Below are 20894 nucleotides of genomic sequence, written 5' to 3'. Positions count from 1 at the left end.
CGGGGCTTGGGGAGGGAGCCAGGGTTCAGGAGGCGGTGCCAGCAGGTGGCGCGAGAGGAGGTGCTGAGGAGGCAGCCGCCCAGGCGTTGCCGGGGGCCCCGGGAGGCGGGCCCAGGGTCGGGAAGGGGCGGGACCGGGCTTCGGTGGGCGGAGTCAGGATTTGGCGCCAGGTTCCTCTGGGCGGGGCAGCGAAGGCTCCCGGGGAGCGTCCAGTCAGGCCGAGGGCCAGGTAATCTTTCTCGCTGTTCCAACACCTCGAGGGTCTTTTTGGCAGAGGCCATATGGGCAGACGCGTCGTCCAGTCAGCCTTTCCTCGCCTTCCCCTCACCCCTGTGGGATGCGCCGGGGCGGGAGGGAGCCTGACGGCCGCAGCCTCCGCAGGTCTCCTCAGGTCTCAGGGCCGGTGGGCTCAGGCTGTCGCTGCCCTTTCTGTCCTTGGAAAAGTGCCCTCAGGTAAAGGTGTTGGTTTGCAAAGTGCCCCGGACACGGAGGGCAAGGAGAGACCCAAGAAGCAGGCCCCCCCAGATTGGTGGGTGGCGGTTTTGATAAGCAAATGACCTTACTTGCAAGACTTGTCCGCATCCGCCGGCCAGAATCTTAAGAGGTTATATCTGGGCCTTAATGGGATCCAGTCAGCACACAGTCCGGTGGTCTCCACTTCACGTTTCTCTCTCAGGGCTGCATTCTTGAAACAGATCCTGCCGTGGAACAGTGGGCAGAAGTACACTCCGAGGACGGGGAAGGGGTGAGGAGCCTTTGGTTCCCCGGGTCAAGCTCCGGGGTCAGCCAGGTTCCTTTGCCAGAAGTGCAGCAAGCCAAACGCTGAGACGCCGCGGTTTGTAGCAGAGAAAGGGTTTATTCACGGGACAGCCACGAGAGGAGACCAAAGGATGAACTTCAAATCTGCCCTCTCTCCCTCCTAATTATGGGATAAAGAAGCAGGGCGGTCTGGGATGTGGGGTTGTGGGGTAAGGTGATGGGAAATAAAAAGGTGAGGTAATGATCGTTTTCGCAGGCGCAACTAAGCTACAGGCATCTTCAAGGGACCCTTGTCCAGAAAATAGCATTTCTAAGGATGGAGTTTTTGACCCTCTGACATAAAAAGGTCACCTAGCAGACACTCAGGCATGCCCAGTTGGACAGCCAGTGGTCCTAACCAGTCTTAAGAAGCTGGAAGTGGACACAGCTGACCCCAAGTTCCTGGAAAACAACCCAGGCAAACATCCTATTGTTTAGGCTACATGATATCTGAGGACCTGCAAGTCTTTTGTAGCAATAATTAAAGCGAGATTGAGTGGTGAAGGCAGGCTACAGGTGTAACAGATTTAATGATGATTACCCTCTGTTTCATCGTCCTCTCAATGACCGCCAACACAAAGCCGGACCTCGGCTTCCCTAGTCCTTGAGTCTGTCCCTAATCCATCCACAGAGTCTTTTGTTCACCAAATACTTATAAGTACCAGCTATGTGTCTGGCACTGTCAGGCACTGCGGATGCAACAGTGAGAAAAACCAGGAGTGATTCCCTGCCCTCCAGGGGCTCAGGGGCTCATGGGGGAAGTGGGCATTGAACTAATTATCATGCAGATAAATATAGAAGCACAATGGTAATATGTATTGTGCCGGTGAGCACATGGAACTGTGAGGGCTTACAGTGGGAGTTTTGACTTGGCAAGGAAAGGAATCCAGAAGAAGAGTAAGAGAGCTCCTGGGGGTGGTGGGGTGGTACAGCAGTGGGGATGAGGAAAAAAAAAATTACTTCCATTTGACCTTGTTATGTCTTGAGTGAAAGGCATGGTACTGCTTCTGGAGTTTGAACTGTGTTCCAAATCTAACATGTTTACATGTCTCTAATAAAACTCATGTGGAAGCATCTTGGGAGCTAATTTGTTAAATATGCTTGCAGAAGGTAGATGAGGGGCACAGATGAAATCTTATTACCCCTTTCAGATGAGAAACACATGAGCCCTACTCAGGTATGAGAACAAGAGAGGAGAATTAATTCTAACTCAATGTATTTATTCTCTCATCTGTTCTTTGTCCACCAGGACCACGTGAGCACAGGATCTGACACAAAAAGTGATTGTGTTTTATTCCATCAACACTTGATTTAAATAAAGAGGGTATGCTATGGCTATTGCTGTGTTTTTACCCAAAATTAACAGTTTCTGGGTATGAGATGTTGCATAAATCCTCTGAGTAGGGTAGAAACACCTGACATATGACATTTGAGTCTTGGTCCTGAAGGAACGAAGTCAGAGCTCAGTCAGGCGTACTGGTTCACTTCTGCTGTTTTGATCAGCTCTCTGCCTGCAGTAGACAGTGACAGCCAGTGGGAACTGGTCAGTTAATTTCATAAATACCGAGCTTTCTGTTAACACACATAATAGCTATTAATTACCTTTCCTCTGAGGAGCAAAAGGGCATGCAGTCAACACCAGAGTCAGTGATACTGCATGATATTATACTAAGACAGGAATAGATCTAGGCTGGTCCAGCCTCCCTGATGCCACAGACAGGAAGCAGATTGGGCAAGGACCCTGAGTGGGCCACATCACTGACCTGCACACAGAAGATACCGTTATCTTCATGTATGGGCTCTTGGGAGGGACAAAGATCATAAAGTCATACCTCAGATCTGAACCTGGAAAGATCAAGGCACTGAAGGGATTTGTAATGGCCCATGGGCCTCACAGGTGTGGTGTGTTCAGGTGTAAGTGAAGATTAGGACTGCTGTTTAACATAAAAAGTGTAAATTCCAGGTGGTGGTGATGTAGAGAGAAGCATTAGGATGTATCAGAGCAGCCCTGCCAGTGCAGAGGAGATGTTATGTGCACATGTTATAGTAAAGATTCAATTTCTGGATTTGAGGCTAATAATAATAATAATAATAATAATAATAATAATAATAATAATAATAATAATAATAATAATAATGCATTTTAACTGTATGGAATGTTTGCCTTTTAGAAATTATGCTGTGGGCATGGCCTTTCAGTCAGTATATTGAAGTTTTTCCTTTATCTCTCCTATGGCTAATGGTTTCTGTAGAAAAGAACCAATTGATTTCTTTCTAAAATGTTGCTTCGGGGTGTAGAGACCTTTATAGGTCATGTTTCAACTTACAGGAAAATTTTGTAGTTTAAATATAAATTATGCTAAACATGGGCTTTGTAATGGAGATAAGGTTAAGTAAAGTTCTGACTTTCCTTGGGCAGTTTATAGTGTTCAGGAGGCCCTTGTGCTGTTGAGACAGGAGCTCTGTGAAAGTAGAAGAATGGTCAGGATTGGGTGTAATAAGGGATAAGGAGGCTCAGTCTCATGATATAACTATGAAGAAGTAGAAAGAGGTATACCAGGACCATATAATGCTTTGGTTGGTGGCAGGGCCAGTGTTATGGGTTGAATTATGTCCCCCAAAAGGAGATGCTGGAAGTCTTGACACCTGGCACTTAGGAATGTGACCTTCTTTGGAAATAGGGTCTCTGCAGATATAATTATGTTAGGCAGAGGTCAGACTGGATTACAGGGGGCCCTAAATCCCATGACTGGTGTCCTTATAAGAGGAGAGAACATCATGTGAAAATGGAGACACAGGGAGAAGTCGGCTGTGTGACAGTGGAGGTAGAGATCATGTCTACAAGTCGAGGAATGCCAAGGATTGCTGGCAAACACCAGAAGCTAGAGGAAGAAAGGAAGGATTCCCCTCCTACAGATTTCAGAGGGTTCGTAGCCCTGCAGATACCTTGATCTTACAGACTTCTAGCTTGCAGTTCTGTGAGACCACAAATTTCTGTTGTTTTAAGCCATCCAGTGTGTGGTACTTTGTTATTGCAGTGCTAGGAAATTAATGCAACTAGAACGTAATTTTGGGGGTTCAGTGTAAGATGAAAATGTGTTTGTTAAAAAATTCAAGATTTTATAGATCAAACCAAACCGGGGACTTATCTGAGCCCTGGGCCCCGTACAACGGCCCAGGTTGCAAGCCCATGAAGCTGGCCCAGGCTGCTCCGGTCTCAAAGTGCTGGACTCCTGAGGCACTCAGGAAGTGATTGAAATGGATAGTTGCAATGTGCACTGATTAACCACAAACAACCCTCTAGACTACTCACTTTTTCCGACTAATGACTGTGAATGTCACACCAGCAACAAACAGAACTGCAAGAACTCCTGTGACAACACTGAGAGCAGTTGCTGTGTTTTGGAGAGCAGATGCTCTCCGCATCTTTGCTCCTGTTAAAAAAAATCAGACAGTTTTAAATGATATGATTATCAAGAGGCTGCTCCTGGGTCCCTGGGATGTTTCCCATCCAGGCGCTAGTGAATATTAATTATGGAAACGAAACGTACATTTAACCCAAGAAAGTGCTCACTGTAGAGAAATCTCATAGGGCGAGTCGTTGAAAGCCGATTTACTAAACGACCTATTCACCAAATGACCCATTTGCCTAATGACCACTTTGCCAAATGACCAATTTGCTAAAAGCCAGTTAGCTGAGAATCAGTTGGTGGGATGTCTTGCTTATCAATAACTGATGGTCAAACACACCTCACCCCAGGCTCCCAGTGGGCTGCAGGACAGGGGTAGGGGCCAAATAGTTGTAGCAAAACTCTAAAACTTAAAAAGAAATTCTCAATAATTTAGGGAACTCTCATTCATTTACTTCATTTTCTGTAAAACAGCCTGCTTCCTGTAAATTCACAAGAAGATTGTGGGCAGTGGCTTGGAAGAAGGGAAAAGGGTGCAGGAAGCTGTTCTTTGTACTCCATTTCAACTGAGTGTGGTTGCTCTAAGCATGTGATAAATCAGCAGGCAGTGTCTAAGTCTCTCCTGGCAGAAGAAAAGCTGGCTTTTCAGTGTTTGTAAACACTGAATTCCCAGAGATGCTTTTTTTCTTCCTTTATATCGCCCAGATTTAGGATTTTGAAGTTTTAAGAATTAGCAGCCTCATTTACAGGAACCCCTGCTCCCTTTTCCAGCCATGAGTGGAGGGCTCAGGCTTCGCTCCTCCACTGTGAGCAGCTTTCCTCCAGGAACCAGCATGCACAGAGTTGCTGAAAGAGGGTTGCTTTTTGGAATCTACAAGGGGCATCTGGGGGCAGACTGCACACAATTTTTGAGGCTCAAAGGGATTATCACTTGACTTTTTCTATGGAGAACTTTCCTTTGCCCCAAAGGCACTGATATAAAATGTCACTAACACATGGAGGGATCCATGTCTCTGCTACCTGTTCAGAGCTGCTGATAATGTTGTACTGGGAGGCATTGAAGCTGGCAGGAAACAGGATTATTCTGCTTGACTTTTCCCCCATTCAAGAAACCCCTTTTTGAATCTTTTCTATCTCAGGACAGAACAGACCACACTGCCAATCTTCTGGCGGTTGCTTTTGTATCTCACCTGACTGCTGGTTGTAAGTGTCCACAAGCATTTCCTGGGTGACTGCCAGGGAGCCATTGTGGGGCTCAGGGGTAATCCCCAGGAGCTTACACATGAGGGGGTAGATGTGGATGCTGTCAAAAGGCTCAGCCAGGTGATTCTTCTTGAAATCTGGCCCAAAAGCTCTGAATATGGTCTTCATGTCCATATAGACATTGTCAAAGCCATGATCTCCTTTGTTAAAATATAATATAAGTTGCTGAAAAAAAAAAAAAAACCCCAGCAATTTTAGATTCCAATCCCCGGAAAAAACTGTTCTGTAGTTAATGTTATGCTTGTTGGATCTAGGAAACTTTAGAAAACTTAAGTGACAAGGAAAGACTGCTTTTTGCAGTAGCAGAGGGAAGGAATGAAAGACTTTAAGGAAGGGAATAAAGAAAGCATGCCCATTAGAAACAACAAGAAGATAATAATTTAATCATAATAGGCTCAAACATAGAGGGCTTACTGTGAACCATGAATCGCTCTGAATGCTTTGTAAAGTGAGGGTACTATCATTATCATCCCCATTTTACAGATGAGAAAACTGCTCTGACTCATGAAGTAGCCAGTGTTGGAGCAGGTATCTGAACCCAGATTGTCTGGTTCTAGAGCTAGGTACGTTTCTTATGACACAAAAGTGTATATATATATTTTTTTTTTGAGGAGAGGGATTAGAGAAGAGGGAGTTAGGACTGTAGGTAACTGTTTAATGAATGCCAAGTAGGTTTTTGTCTATCCCCCTTTTCAAATGATGAGGTTGTATCAGTCACAGCACTGTTTATATATTTTTTAGGAACAACAGATATTCTGGCATGTAAGACATTGTATATGAAAAGTTGGTCTCATATTTGGCTTGGTAAACATAGAAAGGACCTGTATGTTCAGTTCAGGCTAAACAACCAGTCCCATGGCCTTTAAGGCCATGAAGCAGCCCTTTAAGAACAAGTGCCCAGTGATAATGGCCTTATGAGCTTTGCAAGCTCCTCACTCCTGAAGAGAGAAGAGTTATGCCCATTCTGCTCTGCACATCAAGGCAGGCAGGTGAGAGGGAATCAGAGAAGTGGACTCCATGAGAGCGTTGAGACCCAGAGGATTTTCTGCCTAACAGTCCGTTTGCCAGATTAAACTGATCACAGCATCCTATCCCTCAGGCGTTGGGAATGTGACTGTTCCATTAAATGTCTTCACATCCCTCCCAACATGTTACGTCATGAACCAGGTTTACAGAGGCCAGTGACTGTGGAATCTCTCCTTGGTAAGGCTTTAGCTCCGTGCCACTTGAGGGATTCCAAAATACCAATAAGATGCTGCATTTTATTGTGAATGTTTCCACCAACATTAAACAATTACCTTATGAGTTTTCCCATACCTGTTATACTCTGGACTTGTAGCAAACTAAGAGTATACAGATTGCAAACATAAATATGTTTGGCTCTTGTCCACAGCCTTAGACAAGGATTCTTCAAGATTTAACTGAGATGGTCTTTTGTCGTGTGATGTTTAAACATCACCTAAACTTTGTTCTCCCATGAATTGTTGGTTGGTAGTTAAACGAAAAAAACAAAACAAAATAACAACAGCAACACTTCACTTATGTCTCACAATTAACATTGATTTTGATATTTTCTTCTTTAGGTTTGCTTATTTTTTTCATAATAGCTTTGTTGAGATGTAATTCATACACCACACAAGGCCATTTAAAGTATACAATTCAGTGATTTTTTAGTGTATTCACAGAGTTGTGAAACTATCATCACAATCAATTTTAGAACATTACCATCACCCCAAAAAGAAAGCTTGTACCCTTCAACAGTTACCTCCCATTTCCCCCAACTTCCCCTGGCCCTAGACAACCACCAATGCTTTGTTTCTATAGATTTGCATATTCTGGACATCCCATTTAGATGGAATCATACAGTATGTGGTCCTTTGTATCTGACTTCTTTCACTGAGCATCATGTCCTCAAGGTTCACTCAATCTGTAACATGTATCAGTATTTTGTTTCTTTTAATGGCTACATAATATTTCATTGTATGGATAGACTATATTTTGTTTATCCACTCATCAGTTGATGGGCAATTGGTAATGCTGCTATGAACATTTGTGCATAAATTTTTCTGTGAACAGAATTGCCTTTTTTTGATATATGCAAATGGGAACTAGCAGATGGTTTTTTGGATGAATCTCCTGGTGATCTGTGCATAATGATCAAACACATAGGCCTTACACTTCTAATCCCAAATAACTTCTCTCTAGCTTTTGTTTCTTCCTTGTTAAAATGGAGAGATAAGAGCATCTATCTTTAGAGTTGTTGGGAATAAAAAATGAAGTAACTCATATTGAATTTTTAATGCAGCTTTGGACATTTAACGTTGGTGAGGGATGTTTGTCATTATCATTGCATAATGGTAACTTGGGGCAGGGTTGTTTGGGTGGGATGTGGGGTGGGGGGTGAGGAACACTTAGAAAGCCCCGGGTTACAACTCATCATGCATACCCTTATGTTTTGATTTTTTTTCAGACCTGTCCTTCCCTAGTGGCTGCTTCCCAGATCCAAGATTGTTGGTACTCATTCTAGAGTCTACTTACCCCACTGATGCTATAACCAGAGTCACCGTACATCACAATTGGCAGGACCCGCTCGTGTTTGGCAAAATGGAAGTGTTCCGGAAATTCCTCCTTCTTGTAGACATTGAGGTGAGGGTGTGCATTCTTCAGTGCTTGGTACATCACTTCCTCTTGCCCTGGTTTGGGCAGGAGCATCCCAAAACCGCCGTAGTCCACGATATCAAACTTGACCAAGTCCTGGAAGCTGATGTAGTCGGTCAGGAGGATCTCAGTGACATTGGGCTTCTTTTTCACGGTGGTCATGCCGTGATCTGATGTGATGATGACGTTGAGGTGCTCTGTCAAGCCGTACCTCTCAATGGCTTCCACCAGGTACCCAATGGTCCTGTCGATTTGCTGAATCATCACCCTCCTGTTCTCTGTCTCAGGCCCATAGCGGTGTCCCACACTATCTGGCTCTCCGTAGTACAGAGTCACGAAGTCGAAGTCTTCCTTGGTGAACCAGTTCATGACGATATCAATGTTCTCCCTCCACTCTGTCTCATTGCTGTTCGGGTGGGTGTATGACTCCACCAGGGACCGCTGGACAGCCTCCCCTTTGTACGTGGCGCCTCCCCCCGGATAGTGGAATGATGCTGTTTTCCTCCCCTGCAAGGGCAAGAAGAAAATCCCATCAGGGTCATTTCTCATGTCTTTCTCATAATGTGCAAAGCCCAACATGTCAGCATCCCTGTCCTAGTCCAGAGGCATAGAAAACATGTGGGCTTTGGAGTCAGATAGGATTGGTGTCATTGCTGGTGTCACCAGGATCTTATGGACTCTAAAACACCATTAGTTGTGAGACGTGCCGTTATTTTATGGGCTCCTATGAAGAAAAATGCTGCCAATGAAACCACAACACTCCAGCAATTCGAAGATGCATTCCAACTTCTGGGACGGCAAAATGAAAAAAAAAGATCCCTTAGAATGGAGGAAAAATGGCACTTTCTTAGTTGGTGATGGTGAGTGAGTTCTTTAATCTCTTAGTGCTTCACTATTTCTACCTGTAAAATGCCAAAAAGTTGATGATGGGATTTTTGTGAGGACTAATCCAGGTAACTTTAAGATAAAGTGTTGGGCACCGTGTTTTGGCCTCTAGACATAACTAGCCACCCACAGGCCTTCCCCGATGTGTGCAATGGACCGTTAATATATTTGCCTGTCAGCACCCACTCCCCAGTCTGCTGGTTCAGAGCGCCTGACTTCCCCTGGAGCTCTCCTCCTTGCTCTTACTCATGCCTGGTTTGGGATATGCTGGCTCCATGTCAGACTTCACAGATGGGCTGTGGCTCTGGCCTGGCCAGTCAGGAGATACTGTATCCCTTGGCCACAGCAGTTGGTTCAGCCTTGGATCCATGTCCCAGTCAGAGTCAATGAGATGAGATCTGGGGACTTCCTATGGGGCTGTTGGAGAGGGGAGAATCTGCCCAACTGGTTCCTGTCTCTAATGCTTATAAACTTCAGGGGTGTTTGCAATAAGGGGAGACTGTCATCTTATTCCCTGTGCAGATATCTGCCGAGACACTGGGCTTGACGACCCAACCAGAGGCGGACAAAGGGTTGTTAAAGGTGTGCCTGATGCTGGATTGCCTGGGTTTATCTTTTCTCTCCTACTTGGATGCTCTCCACATCAGTTTCCTCATTTGTCAAATGGAGATGTTAATGCCACCCTGTGGGGTGGTTTTGAGGATTAAATGCATGTAGAGCACATTAGGAAGTGTTCAGTGAGCATAGCTTTTATTTTTCCCGGAGAGGAACAGAGAGCATTGGGGCTGGACGGCATGGTCAGGAGAAGAGGGGGCAATGATGATTTCCTCTAGTTTCTGTCTCTGGAGGGGCACTGAAGGTGTGTCTGAAATGTGCCTGTAGACCTCAAGGTTGGGGTCTGTAGAAAGAAGATGAGACTGGGGGCTCCATTCATGGCAGAAACAGCTGCAACAGGGGGGATGGGATTCCTTACATCAGAGGAATGGGGTGGGTCAGCCATGAAATGTGTCTGAGTCTTGTAAGGCCCAGGCAGGGCTGGGGGTTGCTGCTTGACCCTGAGACCCTTGTCAGTGGAGCCCAGTGAATTTCACCCTCTATGTCCCATCATAAGCAACGAGGCAGGGCAGTAGATTACAGCCACCAGGAAAAGGGCCATGGCCTCCCTGCAAGCTGTCATAAGAGGAGTTGCTGTCTCTTTCCTCTCCTTGTCTCCAGTGAGTAAACCAGGGAAAGAGGGGTGGGGGACCTGAGAGAGTAGACCATAGGTCATATTCCTTCTGCTCCAGGGTCTGTGGTGAGGGTAGGGAGCATGCTGAGTAGCAGGGCTTTGACTTGGATATAAGATGAAGGTTTTACCATGAGCAGACCTGAGTCTTCAGACTGAAAAGGAGCCTGTTTTAACAATATATGTGATTTCAAAGTCATGAAAATATTAAGTGATTTGTTCCCCAAGAGAAAGGTGGTTTTTGACAAAGCTTGGTAAAATTGTTAGGAAAGAGAATAATTTTATGGGCACTCACCAACGAGTTAACAATAAGGTGGACACATCCTACTAAATAGTTTCTGTTGTTGTAAAGTGGCAACTCAACCAGGACCTGGCACAGAGTAAGCATTCGATAGATTTCTGGTTTCATGGATGACTGACCTGCTTATCTGGGGAGCAAGTACTTTCCTTCATCTCAGCTATTAACTTGAGAGCTATTCTGTGACAATTCTTGTGTCATCTAAGATGTAGGTATTCTGAAAAACACTCTAAAGTTCATTAATTTTAGTAGAACTAAGAGAGGGTGCTGGTGCAATGGTGCGATCTGGTACAGAGAATAAATTATGGAGAAGAATTGTGGGATAATGGCACCTGGGTTGTGGGTATCTATCTGGCCTACAAATGAGCAGAAAAGTATAACCAAGTGTAATACTAAAACTTCCCATGTACCATTTGAGAGAAAGAGAAACAGGGAAGGAATTTGGAAGTTGTAGGGGATGCTGTTGATGCCCCACCCAGATCCCTTTACTGGGCCAGTGCACTCATACCCATTTCTGTGAGGGTGCCTGCTAATGTCTCTCAGCTGCCCCATGTTACGGAGAATTCCCTTGCCACGTGGCCAAGTCCTGCCTCACCTGGGCAGGTATCCTGTACTGCTCCTCTATCCCCAGCAGCCCATGGCCAGTGATTGACAGGAGGACAAAAAGCCAGCTCCCTGGCCTCAGGGTGGTGTAACATGGGGGCGCAATTCATTCACCAGATTTTCCCATGGAATCAGGCTGAAGCTGGTCTCCATATGGGGTCTCGTCTCACTCAGCTTTTTCTCCTGCCCTGTCAGTTTTCCCATCTCCTGAGAGCTCTCCCTCAGTACATTACATGCACCGCATCCCTGCCTCAGGCTCTGCTTTTAGGAAGCTTGACCTAAGAAATACTTTGCAAGATTCCAGAAGCTCTGCTGTCCACAGCTATAGGTGAAATACTGTCCTTTCTGCCCTCAAGCATTCATTTTCTATTGTGTGATCCTGTTTTATTTTCTCCAAAGCACTTTTCTTAATCTAAAATTATCTTAATTTGCTTACTTTTTTACTATCTAGTTCCCTCCTCTAGAAGGTGAGCTGTGTTGATCTTGTTGACTGCACTTTTCCTGGGACCTAGAACAGGCCTGGCTCAGAGTCAGTGCTGATGGCTGATTAAATGCGTGTTGAATGAATGCATGAATCATATCTCCTTTTAGGGGTGCAAAACCCATCCTATTCTCACTCTTGGTTAACTTATGGAAATACTCACAGAAATGTTTTCTCTTTTGGGTTCTATCATCTTATTTGTACCCTCTACAGGTAACACATTTTCCTTTCTGATAATAGAATTTCTATGGTTGCTTTAACTTGCAAATCCTCTAATATTTATTTATTGCATTTCTGATTGGCATTAGACCTAATTCTTAGCTTTTAATGATGGTACTTTATTTAACTTACATATAAATTGGCTTTACTCTGAAGTATGGAATTGACTGGAAGGATGAAATTTCTAACATTGTGTAGAACATAGTTTGGCTATTTTATTATTTAGAATAAGCTGACAATGACATTGTGAGGGACTTAGGCAGCCCTGCATATCCTGCTGTTTACATGTTAAATCTCAGATGTTCCCAACTTGAAACTGTTTTCTCATGCTGTGTTCTTAACACACGCACTTTCCTTACAGATATCCCAAGCTGGGGGTAGGGTATAGCTCAGTGATAGAGTGCATGGTTAGCATGTACAAGGTCCTGGGTTCAATCCCCAGTACCTCCATTAAATAAATACATAAATACATAAATAATAAAAGCTAACTACCTACCCCCCAACAAAAAATAAAAATAAAATAATAAAGTAAATGAAAGATGAGAAAGATATTCCAAAGCTGTAGTCTTAGGAAACCATGATTCTTTTTGCTTGGTCCCGTAGGATTTTTAGGATTTACGCTGCTTTGTGAAATGAGCTCCAAAGAGAAATGTGTATGTGATGTGCGCACACACACACTCACTTGACTCTGTTTATTTGGGACCTATGATAATCAAAAGTGCTGTTTTCAACAAACACTTCTGAGAGGCAATCTGAGCACTTAATTGGGTGCAAAAGAGTGGGTATTTACTATTCTACCCTTTAATTAGCATAATCAGTGTTTCCAGTAGCATTAGCAATCGGAAAATCGCTAGTTTTATTAGGTGCATTATTCTTCCTTAGTGTAGTGTTGCATAAGTGTGGCTATTATTCTTAAGTTGCTTCTTTAAAACAAGAGTTGGTACTTCTTAGGGCAAAGCCTGACTGTTGGGTTTTGTACAGAATCTACTGTTCAGAACCAATCATCAAAGGAAGAGTTTCCATTTGGTTTTGCATTTTGTCTTGTCTCTTCCTTTAGGTGACAGAATTAACGTCACAAGGCACATGGGTTTTAGGAAGGCTGGTGAAGTGTTCATCACAGCTGTGCTTTTGTGGGGGAGTATGTGTGTTTTAGAGAAAGGAGTTTGTTACTCTAGGGAGTGACTGAGTGGGAAGAGATGGATTCCATGTATTTGAAATTCAGAAGTCAAGGTTGGTTCTGAGTGTTTTCATTGCTTTCCTGTGCTCTGGAGGAGTCACTGAACAGAAGGAAGCTAGATGGCCAAGATTCTGTATTTTCTCCCCCTCTGACACTCTTTCAGAGGACCCGGTCCTGTTGCAGACTCTTAGCAGCCCTGAGGATCTCACCCACGTCATTCCTCTGCCGTTTCACATCTTACTATGTTTTGTGGCTCTTCCATGGAGAGGATAAACATGCCCCTAGGTTTTTATGGTTTTCTTGGGTCTTACAGTCATGGCTGCCTGCCTTCCTCTGAGAATTAGGACTTCTGAACTTGGTGAAACACGTCAGCCATTGATCACGTTCAGTTATCCTGGGTGCTCATTTAAAATCCCAGCCTGCTCTCAATGGGGCCTCTCTGTTTGTAGCCTGACCATTGGCGAAGTCCTCATGGGGTGTGAATATGCTTGTGGGCTATGGATAATGGACCCAAAGGTGGTCAGGAATCCTGTTTTCTAGGCATCCTCCACTGAGACACACCAATTCTCATATCTTGATGGGCTCCTGTGGCACTAGTGTCACTGAAGGAAAACATTCTCGTCCTATTAAAAGTTAATGCATCCATCTCCACAAAGCCAGCCTGGAAGAGACTCAGGAGAAGGATGGATTTCCCCAATGATGGATATAGGGCAGACCACCCTCCAGCCCTCCCTGGCAATGCAGATGTGCCTCTGAATGGCATTTGGCATTTGTTCCCCTATTTCCAGGGGGCTGACCTGGGGCCGCAGGTTTGCTCTGACTAAAGCAGCTTTTGTGTCAGCTCCTCAGGGAGCTGACGGATGGCCCTGTCCCTGGTGGGAGTTGCCAGTGGCAGAACGCGATACACCAACTTGACATTCACTTGCCAAACGAGTGGCATGTTGTCAGTCGCCTGGCCCTGCATCAGCCTCTTTTTGTACCACCACTTATGAATTCAGCAAGGGGGAAAAGTACTCTGATTATGACTTGAGCAGAAGGAAACAAAGTCCTGCAAATAAATGACGAGGAGACAAGAAGGACGCATGAGAAAATGTTACCAGAAACCTCATGCCAGTGAACAAATTTCATAGCAAGAGCGGTCCTGAGTTTTGAATAGTGAATTCAGGAAGACTATCCAGACCTCCTTAGCAGCTAGGCAAACACAAGATTCACTCTGAAATGCATGGCTAAATGCTTTGGCCACAGAAGAAATACTGTATCATGGTTAAGAGTTAAGATTTGCTGTCCACACACCTATAGTCAATTAATCTTCAGCAAAGAAGGCAAGAATATACAATGGAGAAAAGACAGACTCTTTGGCAAGAAGTGTTGAGAAAGCTGGACAGCACATATAAATTAATGAACTTAGAACACTCCCTCACACCATACACAAAAATAAACTCAAAATGGCTTAAAGACTTAAACTAAGACAGCACACCATAAATCTCTTAGGAGAGAACATAGACAAAACATTCTCTGATATAAATTGTAGCAGTGTTTTCCTAGGTTAGTCTCCCAAGGTAAAGGCAAAAATAAACAAATAGGGCCTAATTAAACTTATAAGCTTTTGCACAGCAAAGGAAACCATAAAGAAAAGGAAAAGACAACCTACGGACTGGGAGAAAATATTTACAAATGATGCAGTTGACAAGGGCTTAACTTCCAGAATGTACAAATAGCTCATACAACTCAATAACAAAAATACACAAACAGCCCCATTGAAAGATGGGCAGAAACCTAAACAGCTATTTCTCCAAAGAAGACATGCAGATGGCCAATAGACACATGAAAAGATATTCAATATTGCTAATTATCAGAGAAATGCAAACCAAAACTACAATGAGGTATCTCCTCACACTGGTCAGAATGGCCATCAATAAAAAGTCCACAAACAATAAATGCTGAAGAGGATGTGGAGAAAAGGGAACCCTCCTACATTGTTGGTGGGAATGCAGTTTTGTGTAGCCACTATGGAAAAATAATATGGCAATTCCTTCAAAAACTTAAACTAGAGTTACCATATGATCCAGCAGTCCCACTCCCAGGCATATATCTGGAGAAAACTCTAATTTGAAATGATACCTGCCCCCCAACATTCATAGCTGCACTATTTACGATAGCCAAGACATGGCAGCAACCTAAATGATTGGATAAAGAAGTTGTGGAATTGGTGGGGCATATAGCTCAGTGGTAGAGTGACTGCTTAGCATGCACCAGGTCCTGGGTTCAATCCCCAGTACCTCCATTAAAAAATAAATAAACCTAATTACCTCCCCTATGAAAAAAGAAGTGATGTATATATCTACATGCACACACAATGGAATACAACTCAGCTATAAAAAGAATGAAATAATGTCATTTGTAGCAACATGGTTGGACCTAGAGATTATTATACTTAGTGAAGAAAGTCAAAGACAAATATCACATGATACCACTTATATTTGGAATCTTAAAAAATGATACAAATGAACTTATTTACAAAACAGAAACAGACTCACAGAAAACAAACTTATGGTTACCAAAGGGGAAAGGGGGTAGGGGAGGGATAGATTAGGTGTATGTGATTAGCAGATACAAACTACTATATATAAAATAGATAAACAACAGGGTTCTATTGTATAGCACAGGGTGAAGCACATATATTCAGTATTTTGTAATAACCTATAATGGTAAAGAATATGAAAAATAATATATATGTATAACTGAATCACTATATTGTATACCAGAAACTAATACAATATTGCAAATCAACTATACTTCAATTAAAAAAAGACAAGAGTTGCTGGACCCAGAGTGAGTTCAAATCCCAGCTCTGCCTCTTGCTAGCTTTGTGACTTTGAGAAGTTATGGTATCGCCTTGTGCCTCACTTTACTTATCCGTTAAAGGGGTGTAATCTTAGCACCTACTTCAGGGTTATAAATTAATATACATAAAACACTTAAATCAGTGCCTGGTGCATAGTGAATGTTATGGATGTTATTTTCTTGGGAGGACAGGTTTTATTTGCATGGTCTATGCCTCCAAGTTTAAAAATGTGTCAGCAGAGGAAGGAATCTAGAGCCCAACAGTTAGGGGGAGAAAATGAACCCGAGGTAGAGTAGGGTCACTGACAGCCCGCTATGATCCTTCTAGAGCTGTATTTTCCAACATGGTAGCGTCTATGTGGTATTTAGATTTAAATTTAAATTAATTAGCATTACATTCAATTAAAAGTTCAGTTCCTTGGTCTCACTAACCATATTTCAAGGGCACAATTACCACCTGTGCCTTGTGGCTTCCATATTGGACGGTGCAAAATAAAACATGTCCATCATCACAGAATATTCCGTTGGGTAGTTCTAGCTTAGAGCTATAATGACCAGCTGAAGACATGCTGAAATGATTCAGCCTCCATTTATCAGAATGACAGTTTTGGGTAGTTAGTGCTAAGCACCTTACATGCATTATCTCAGTTAATTCTCCCAATGATCCTATGAAGCAGGGACTCTGACAATCCTAATTCTATGAGTGGGGAGAATCAAGCACAAAGAGCAGGTCATTGCCCAAGGTCATGCAGCTGGAGAAGGGTGGAGCTGGTCAGATCCTGCTCTGGGAGTCTAAGTCCACAGCCTGCATTCTGAGCTGTTGCAATTACTCCCTCTTTCCATGTAACATATACAGTGTGGGCTGGGAACAGAGATGCAGGGTTAGGACCAAGGGTAGCTTTGGCGCCCAGGCTGGTGTCTTAGGGGAGGATGAGGAGGATCTATTCTGAAGTGATGACTTTGGAAGCTCATGGAGAAAACACGAAGCTGACAATAGGTTTGGGGCTGGAAGTTAAATGCACAATTACAGTATCTGCTTTTTTGAAGCAATAATGAATAGCCACTGGGATACTTTCAAGCAAATGTTCTCATCAGAGCTTTTCATGCATTGAATGGTCAACTTTGTTCCTAAGGGCTTTTATGCCTAAGTCCAAGGCAAGTGTATAAAGAGATATTTATTAAAGAGCTGTTGGGTCCAGACCCTATGATGAGCCCTGGAGGTACAATCATGATTATGCTGACTCTGCCCTCATGGAGACTCATCCTTCGATAACAGCTAAAACTTACTGAGATATGCATTAAATGCACATTTTATTTAATCCTTACATCAATTCTTTTCAATAGGCACATCATCATGAACCCTATATCACATTTTTAAAAAATTGAAGTATAGTCAGTTTACAATGTGTCAATTTCTGGTGTACAGCATAATGTTTCAGTCATACATATATTCCTTTTCATTTTCTTATATCAAATTAAAATTTTTTACTATTATTATTTTTTAATGGAGGTACTGGGAATTGAACCCAGGACCTGGTTCATGCTAAGCACATCCTCTACCACTGAGCTATACCCCACCACCCATCACATTTAGGGAAACAGATGCTTAGAGAGGTTAAGTCACTTTCCCAAGGCCACACAGCTTCTAACCACTGTCCACATGCCCAAGAATGAGAGGTGACATCCCAAGAAGTGAGCCCAGGGTCTCTGACGGTACCTGTCTCTGGGCTGTGATCCAGAGGGGAAGAACACCATTGTCCCACCACTCAGTCTTGTTCTGTGTGGTCTTGTAGGAGTACTTCTTGAGTGTCTCTGTGTTAAACATCATGTTGTGAATGACTCCGTGATCTTCAATCCAACGACCTTGTGGATAAAGAAGAAGGTGTTGATAAGTTATATGAATGGATGCTGCCAGAGTGTCTGTGGGGTCTTAAGATCACCTTTCCCAACATCCTCCAGGTTGCCTCACTTAATCCAGGGGTTGTCCCTCTAGGCTTCAGACTTGTTTCTTTGGGGTACAAATGTTGGTAGCCACAAAGCAAGGGTTCATCACATCTCACCCTTGCCAGATTGGATCTGTTTCCTCAAACAGACCTCACAGCCCTGGGGTAAGTTGGTGTTGGCTGCTGAAGCTGATGAGGGAGGCGGGTGCAGGGAGACCAAGTTCCTTTGGGTTATTCTGTGTCCAGAAGCTAAGAGCCTGGTATTTGGACACTTCTTGTGGGATGATTTTCCTCATCTGCTTGTGATGATCTGATTCTATATCAAGTATCCAGTGGGCCTAATTCTTGGCAAACATCCCAGGGTTCTTCCTAGGACTCCCATGAGCTGCAGTGAGGGAACCAGTGGAATCAGGAAGGTTATCTAGATGTAGATGGGTGTAGACTTACTTCTCTCTACATAAGAGAGGAAGGCAGATACTGGGGAATGTGAGTAAGCTAGATTGTTATTGAAAACATGGGAATTGAACCAAATATGGGGGAAAAAACCCACTGTGAGACTGCTGGTAGGTAAAGTCCCCCAAGATGGACCAAGGCTTTGAATGGGAAAGAAGCAAAAACAGTTGTTGCTTTATCGTTTCAGCCTTGTAGGCAGGCCTGACAGCCAACCACGTGTGGGGTTGTCAGAAAGAAGTTGTGCTGCTGTCAGGGACTGGGGCCTTGGGGTGTTAAGATTCCTGGTCAGGGATCACATCAGGTGGTTGACAGGGGAAGAGCAGGGACTTTGAATCTATGAGAACTGAGTGCCAACCCTGACTTGGCTTCTGAACTTGCTTTGTGAACTTGAACAAGCCTTGGTTGGCATGTATAACAGGGGGTGGGGGTCTGTGTGATGGAATCACAGCATATGTTTCCCATCACACCACATGCCAATGTCTTTTTCTGAGTACCTGGGAACATTTACTCATCTAAAGCTCCCAACAGCCCGGCAAGGTGGGAACTATGATAGCTCCTCCTTAGAGCTTTCCCCCTTTGCAGGAAACTGAGACAGAGTTTGCTCAGGGTCATGCAGCAGAGCTGGTATGGAACCTGGGAAGTTTGATTACAGCCCATGCTCCTGCCCGGCATCCCCCATCCCAGTAAAATTAACATAAAATTAACCATTATCATTTTAAAGTGAATAATTCTGTGACATTTAGTACATTCACAATTGTGCCACTACCACCTATTTCCAGTTCTGAAACATTTTCATCCTCCCAAAAGGAGACTCTGTCCATTAGCTGTCACTTCCTTGCCCCCTGGCAGTCATTCATCTGCTTTCTGTCTCTGTGGATTCACCTCTTCCAGACATTTCATGGAAATGGACTCATGCAATATGTGACCTTTTGTTTCTGGCTTCTGCCACTGAGCATTATGTTTCCCAGCTTCGTCTATGCCGTAGCATGAATCTGTACTTCATTCCTTTTTATGGCTGAATAATATTCCATTGTGTGGATAGACCAGGATTTGTTTATCCATCCATCAGTTGATGGACGTTTGGGTTATTTCCCTTTTTTGGCTGCTGTGAATAATGCTGTTGTGAACACTCATGTGCAAGCATCTGTTTTGAGTCCCTGCTTTCCGTTCTCTTGGGTATATACCTAGGAGTAGAATTGCTGGATCATATGGTAATTCTGTGTTTAACTTTTTGAGGAACTACCAAACTATGTTCCATAATGGCTGCATCATTTACCTTCCCACCAGCAATGTTCAAGGGTCCAATTTCCCCATATCCTCGCCAACACTTGCTATTTTCCCTTTTTTGATTATGGCCAACCTAGTGAGTGTGAAGTATCTCATTGTGGTTTTGACTTGCATTTCCTGAATGCCTGAAGATGTTGAGCATTGCAGCCTATGTGTACCCTGAGTGAGAGTACTCTGTTAGGGGTAGGCAGAGCCCAAATGGGCAAGAATCTTTGGAGCCTTACAAATGAATAATGGAAGTCTTCTGAAATCTATAAGGAACCCTCTTGTTACAGCTTCCTGGTGACTGAGCCATACCATCACAGCAGATGAAATGGAAGCACAGAGATAATTTACCCAGGGAGCAGCTGGCCTTTACTGCCCGCACCCCTCCCTTTAAGCCTGTAATATCCTGGATCCTGTTCTGTGTGACTTTCTCCACCCAGTAAAGAGCAAATCACCCTGGAATTATGAACACCTGCCATTTCACCTATTCTAGTGTTTCTCCACGGTGTTTTCTACCATCAACATTGGAATCAATTGAGTTGCTTATTAAAAACACAGATTCCTGGGTCCTCACTCTAGCCATTGCTGAAACCACAGTTGTAGGGTAGGGTCCAGGAGTCTGCATTTTAACAACCTCTCCCTGTGGTTTTAGTGCCCACTAAAATGTCAGAACCCCCGATTCAGGGGCTGTTAGTCATTCACATGTGCGTGTGGATTAATTCTAGCAGATTGCCCTTTAGGGACCAGGGGAAGGGCAGACAGCTGTCAAAACCTGGATCACTCCAGTATCTGGGGAAACCTCGGGATCTAGAGCCACTGGGAGGATGTGGGAGGAGGAATTGGAGGAAGCCGTGGACACAGAAACTTCCTCCTCCTGCACCCTATGGATTCTGGCTTCCATGCCCTGGGACCCAGAGATCATTTATAACACTAGTTAAGTAGACTAGCCTGGGAGCCAATCGTAGAATCCATTTCCCCCTAAAGCAGTATTACCCAAGTAATACTAACCTAAAATGAGTTCGGGGAGCATGACCCTTCCATTGGCACATGGCACATCCCAGTAATTGTACAAAGGGAACCATCTCCCTGGTGTTTGGGTTATTTCCACCCTGACAAAGTCATTTTCTAAATCCAATCAGTGCCCGGGGATCACTCATGACCCAGCAGAGGTTTTCTGTGCCCAGTTGGTTCCTCCCCCCTGCTGCTGAAGCCTCTTTATGCCTGTCAAGGGCCAGTTTTGGAACATGGGCAAAACAAGACAGAAGAGAAGAAGCCAAGAAACATGCAGGGAGAAGCCAGCTCAGTTGTCCTTAAGTTGCATTTTCTACTCTGGAGACAGTCGGGGACCTGGCTGGAAAAACTACA

At 44.0% G+C, this 20894-nt stretch overlaps 1 protein-coding gene across 1 annotated transcript in view; it reads right to left on the bottom strand.

The window, feature by feature from the left end:
- Window positions 1–25: 25 nt before the first annotated feature.
- The window catches only part of LOC105098455 (ectonucleotide pyrophosphatase/phosphodiesterase family member 7), a 32249-nt gene continuing 11380 nt past the window's right edge, over window positions 26–20894 (bottom strand). The window contains exons 2-6 of the mRNA XM_031471190.2: window positions 17579–17724; window positions 8010–8636; window positions 5399–5636; window positions 2562–2643; window positions 26–263 (exon numbers count right to left, since the gene is read on the bottom strand). Of these exons, the coding sequence (XP_031327050.1) occupies window positions 26–263; window positions 2562–2643; window positions 5399–5636; window positions 8010–8636; window positions 17579–17724 (1331 nt within the window). The remainder of the gene's footprint in view (window positions 264–2561; window positions 2644–5398; window positions 5637–8009; window positions 8637–17578; window positions 17725–20894) is intronic.

This window comes from Camelus dromedarius, chromosome 24 (assembly GCF_036321535.1).
Source record: "Camelus dromedarius isolate mCamDro1 chromosome 24, mCamDro1.pat, whole genome shotgun sequence".
NCBI classification, from domain to species: domain Eukaryota; kingdom Metazoa; phylum Chordata; class Mammalia; order Artiodactyla; family Camelidae; genus Camelus; species Camelus dromedarius.
The sequence above is the reverse complement of the archived record's forward strand: the minus strand, read 5'-3'. Positions and strand labels throughout refer to the sequence as shown.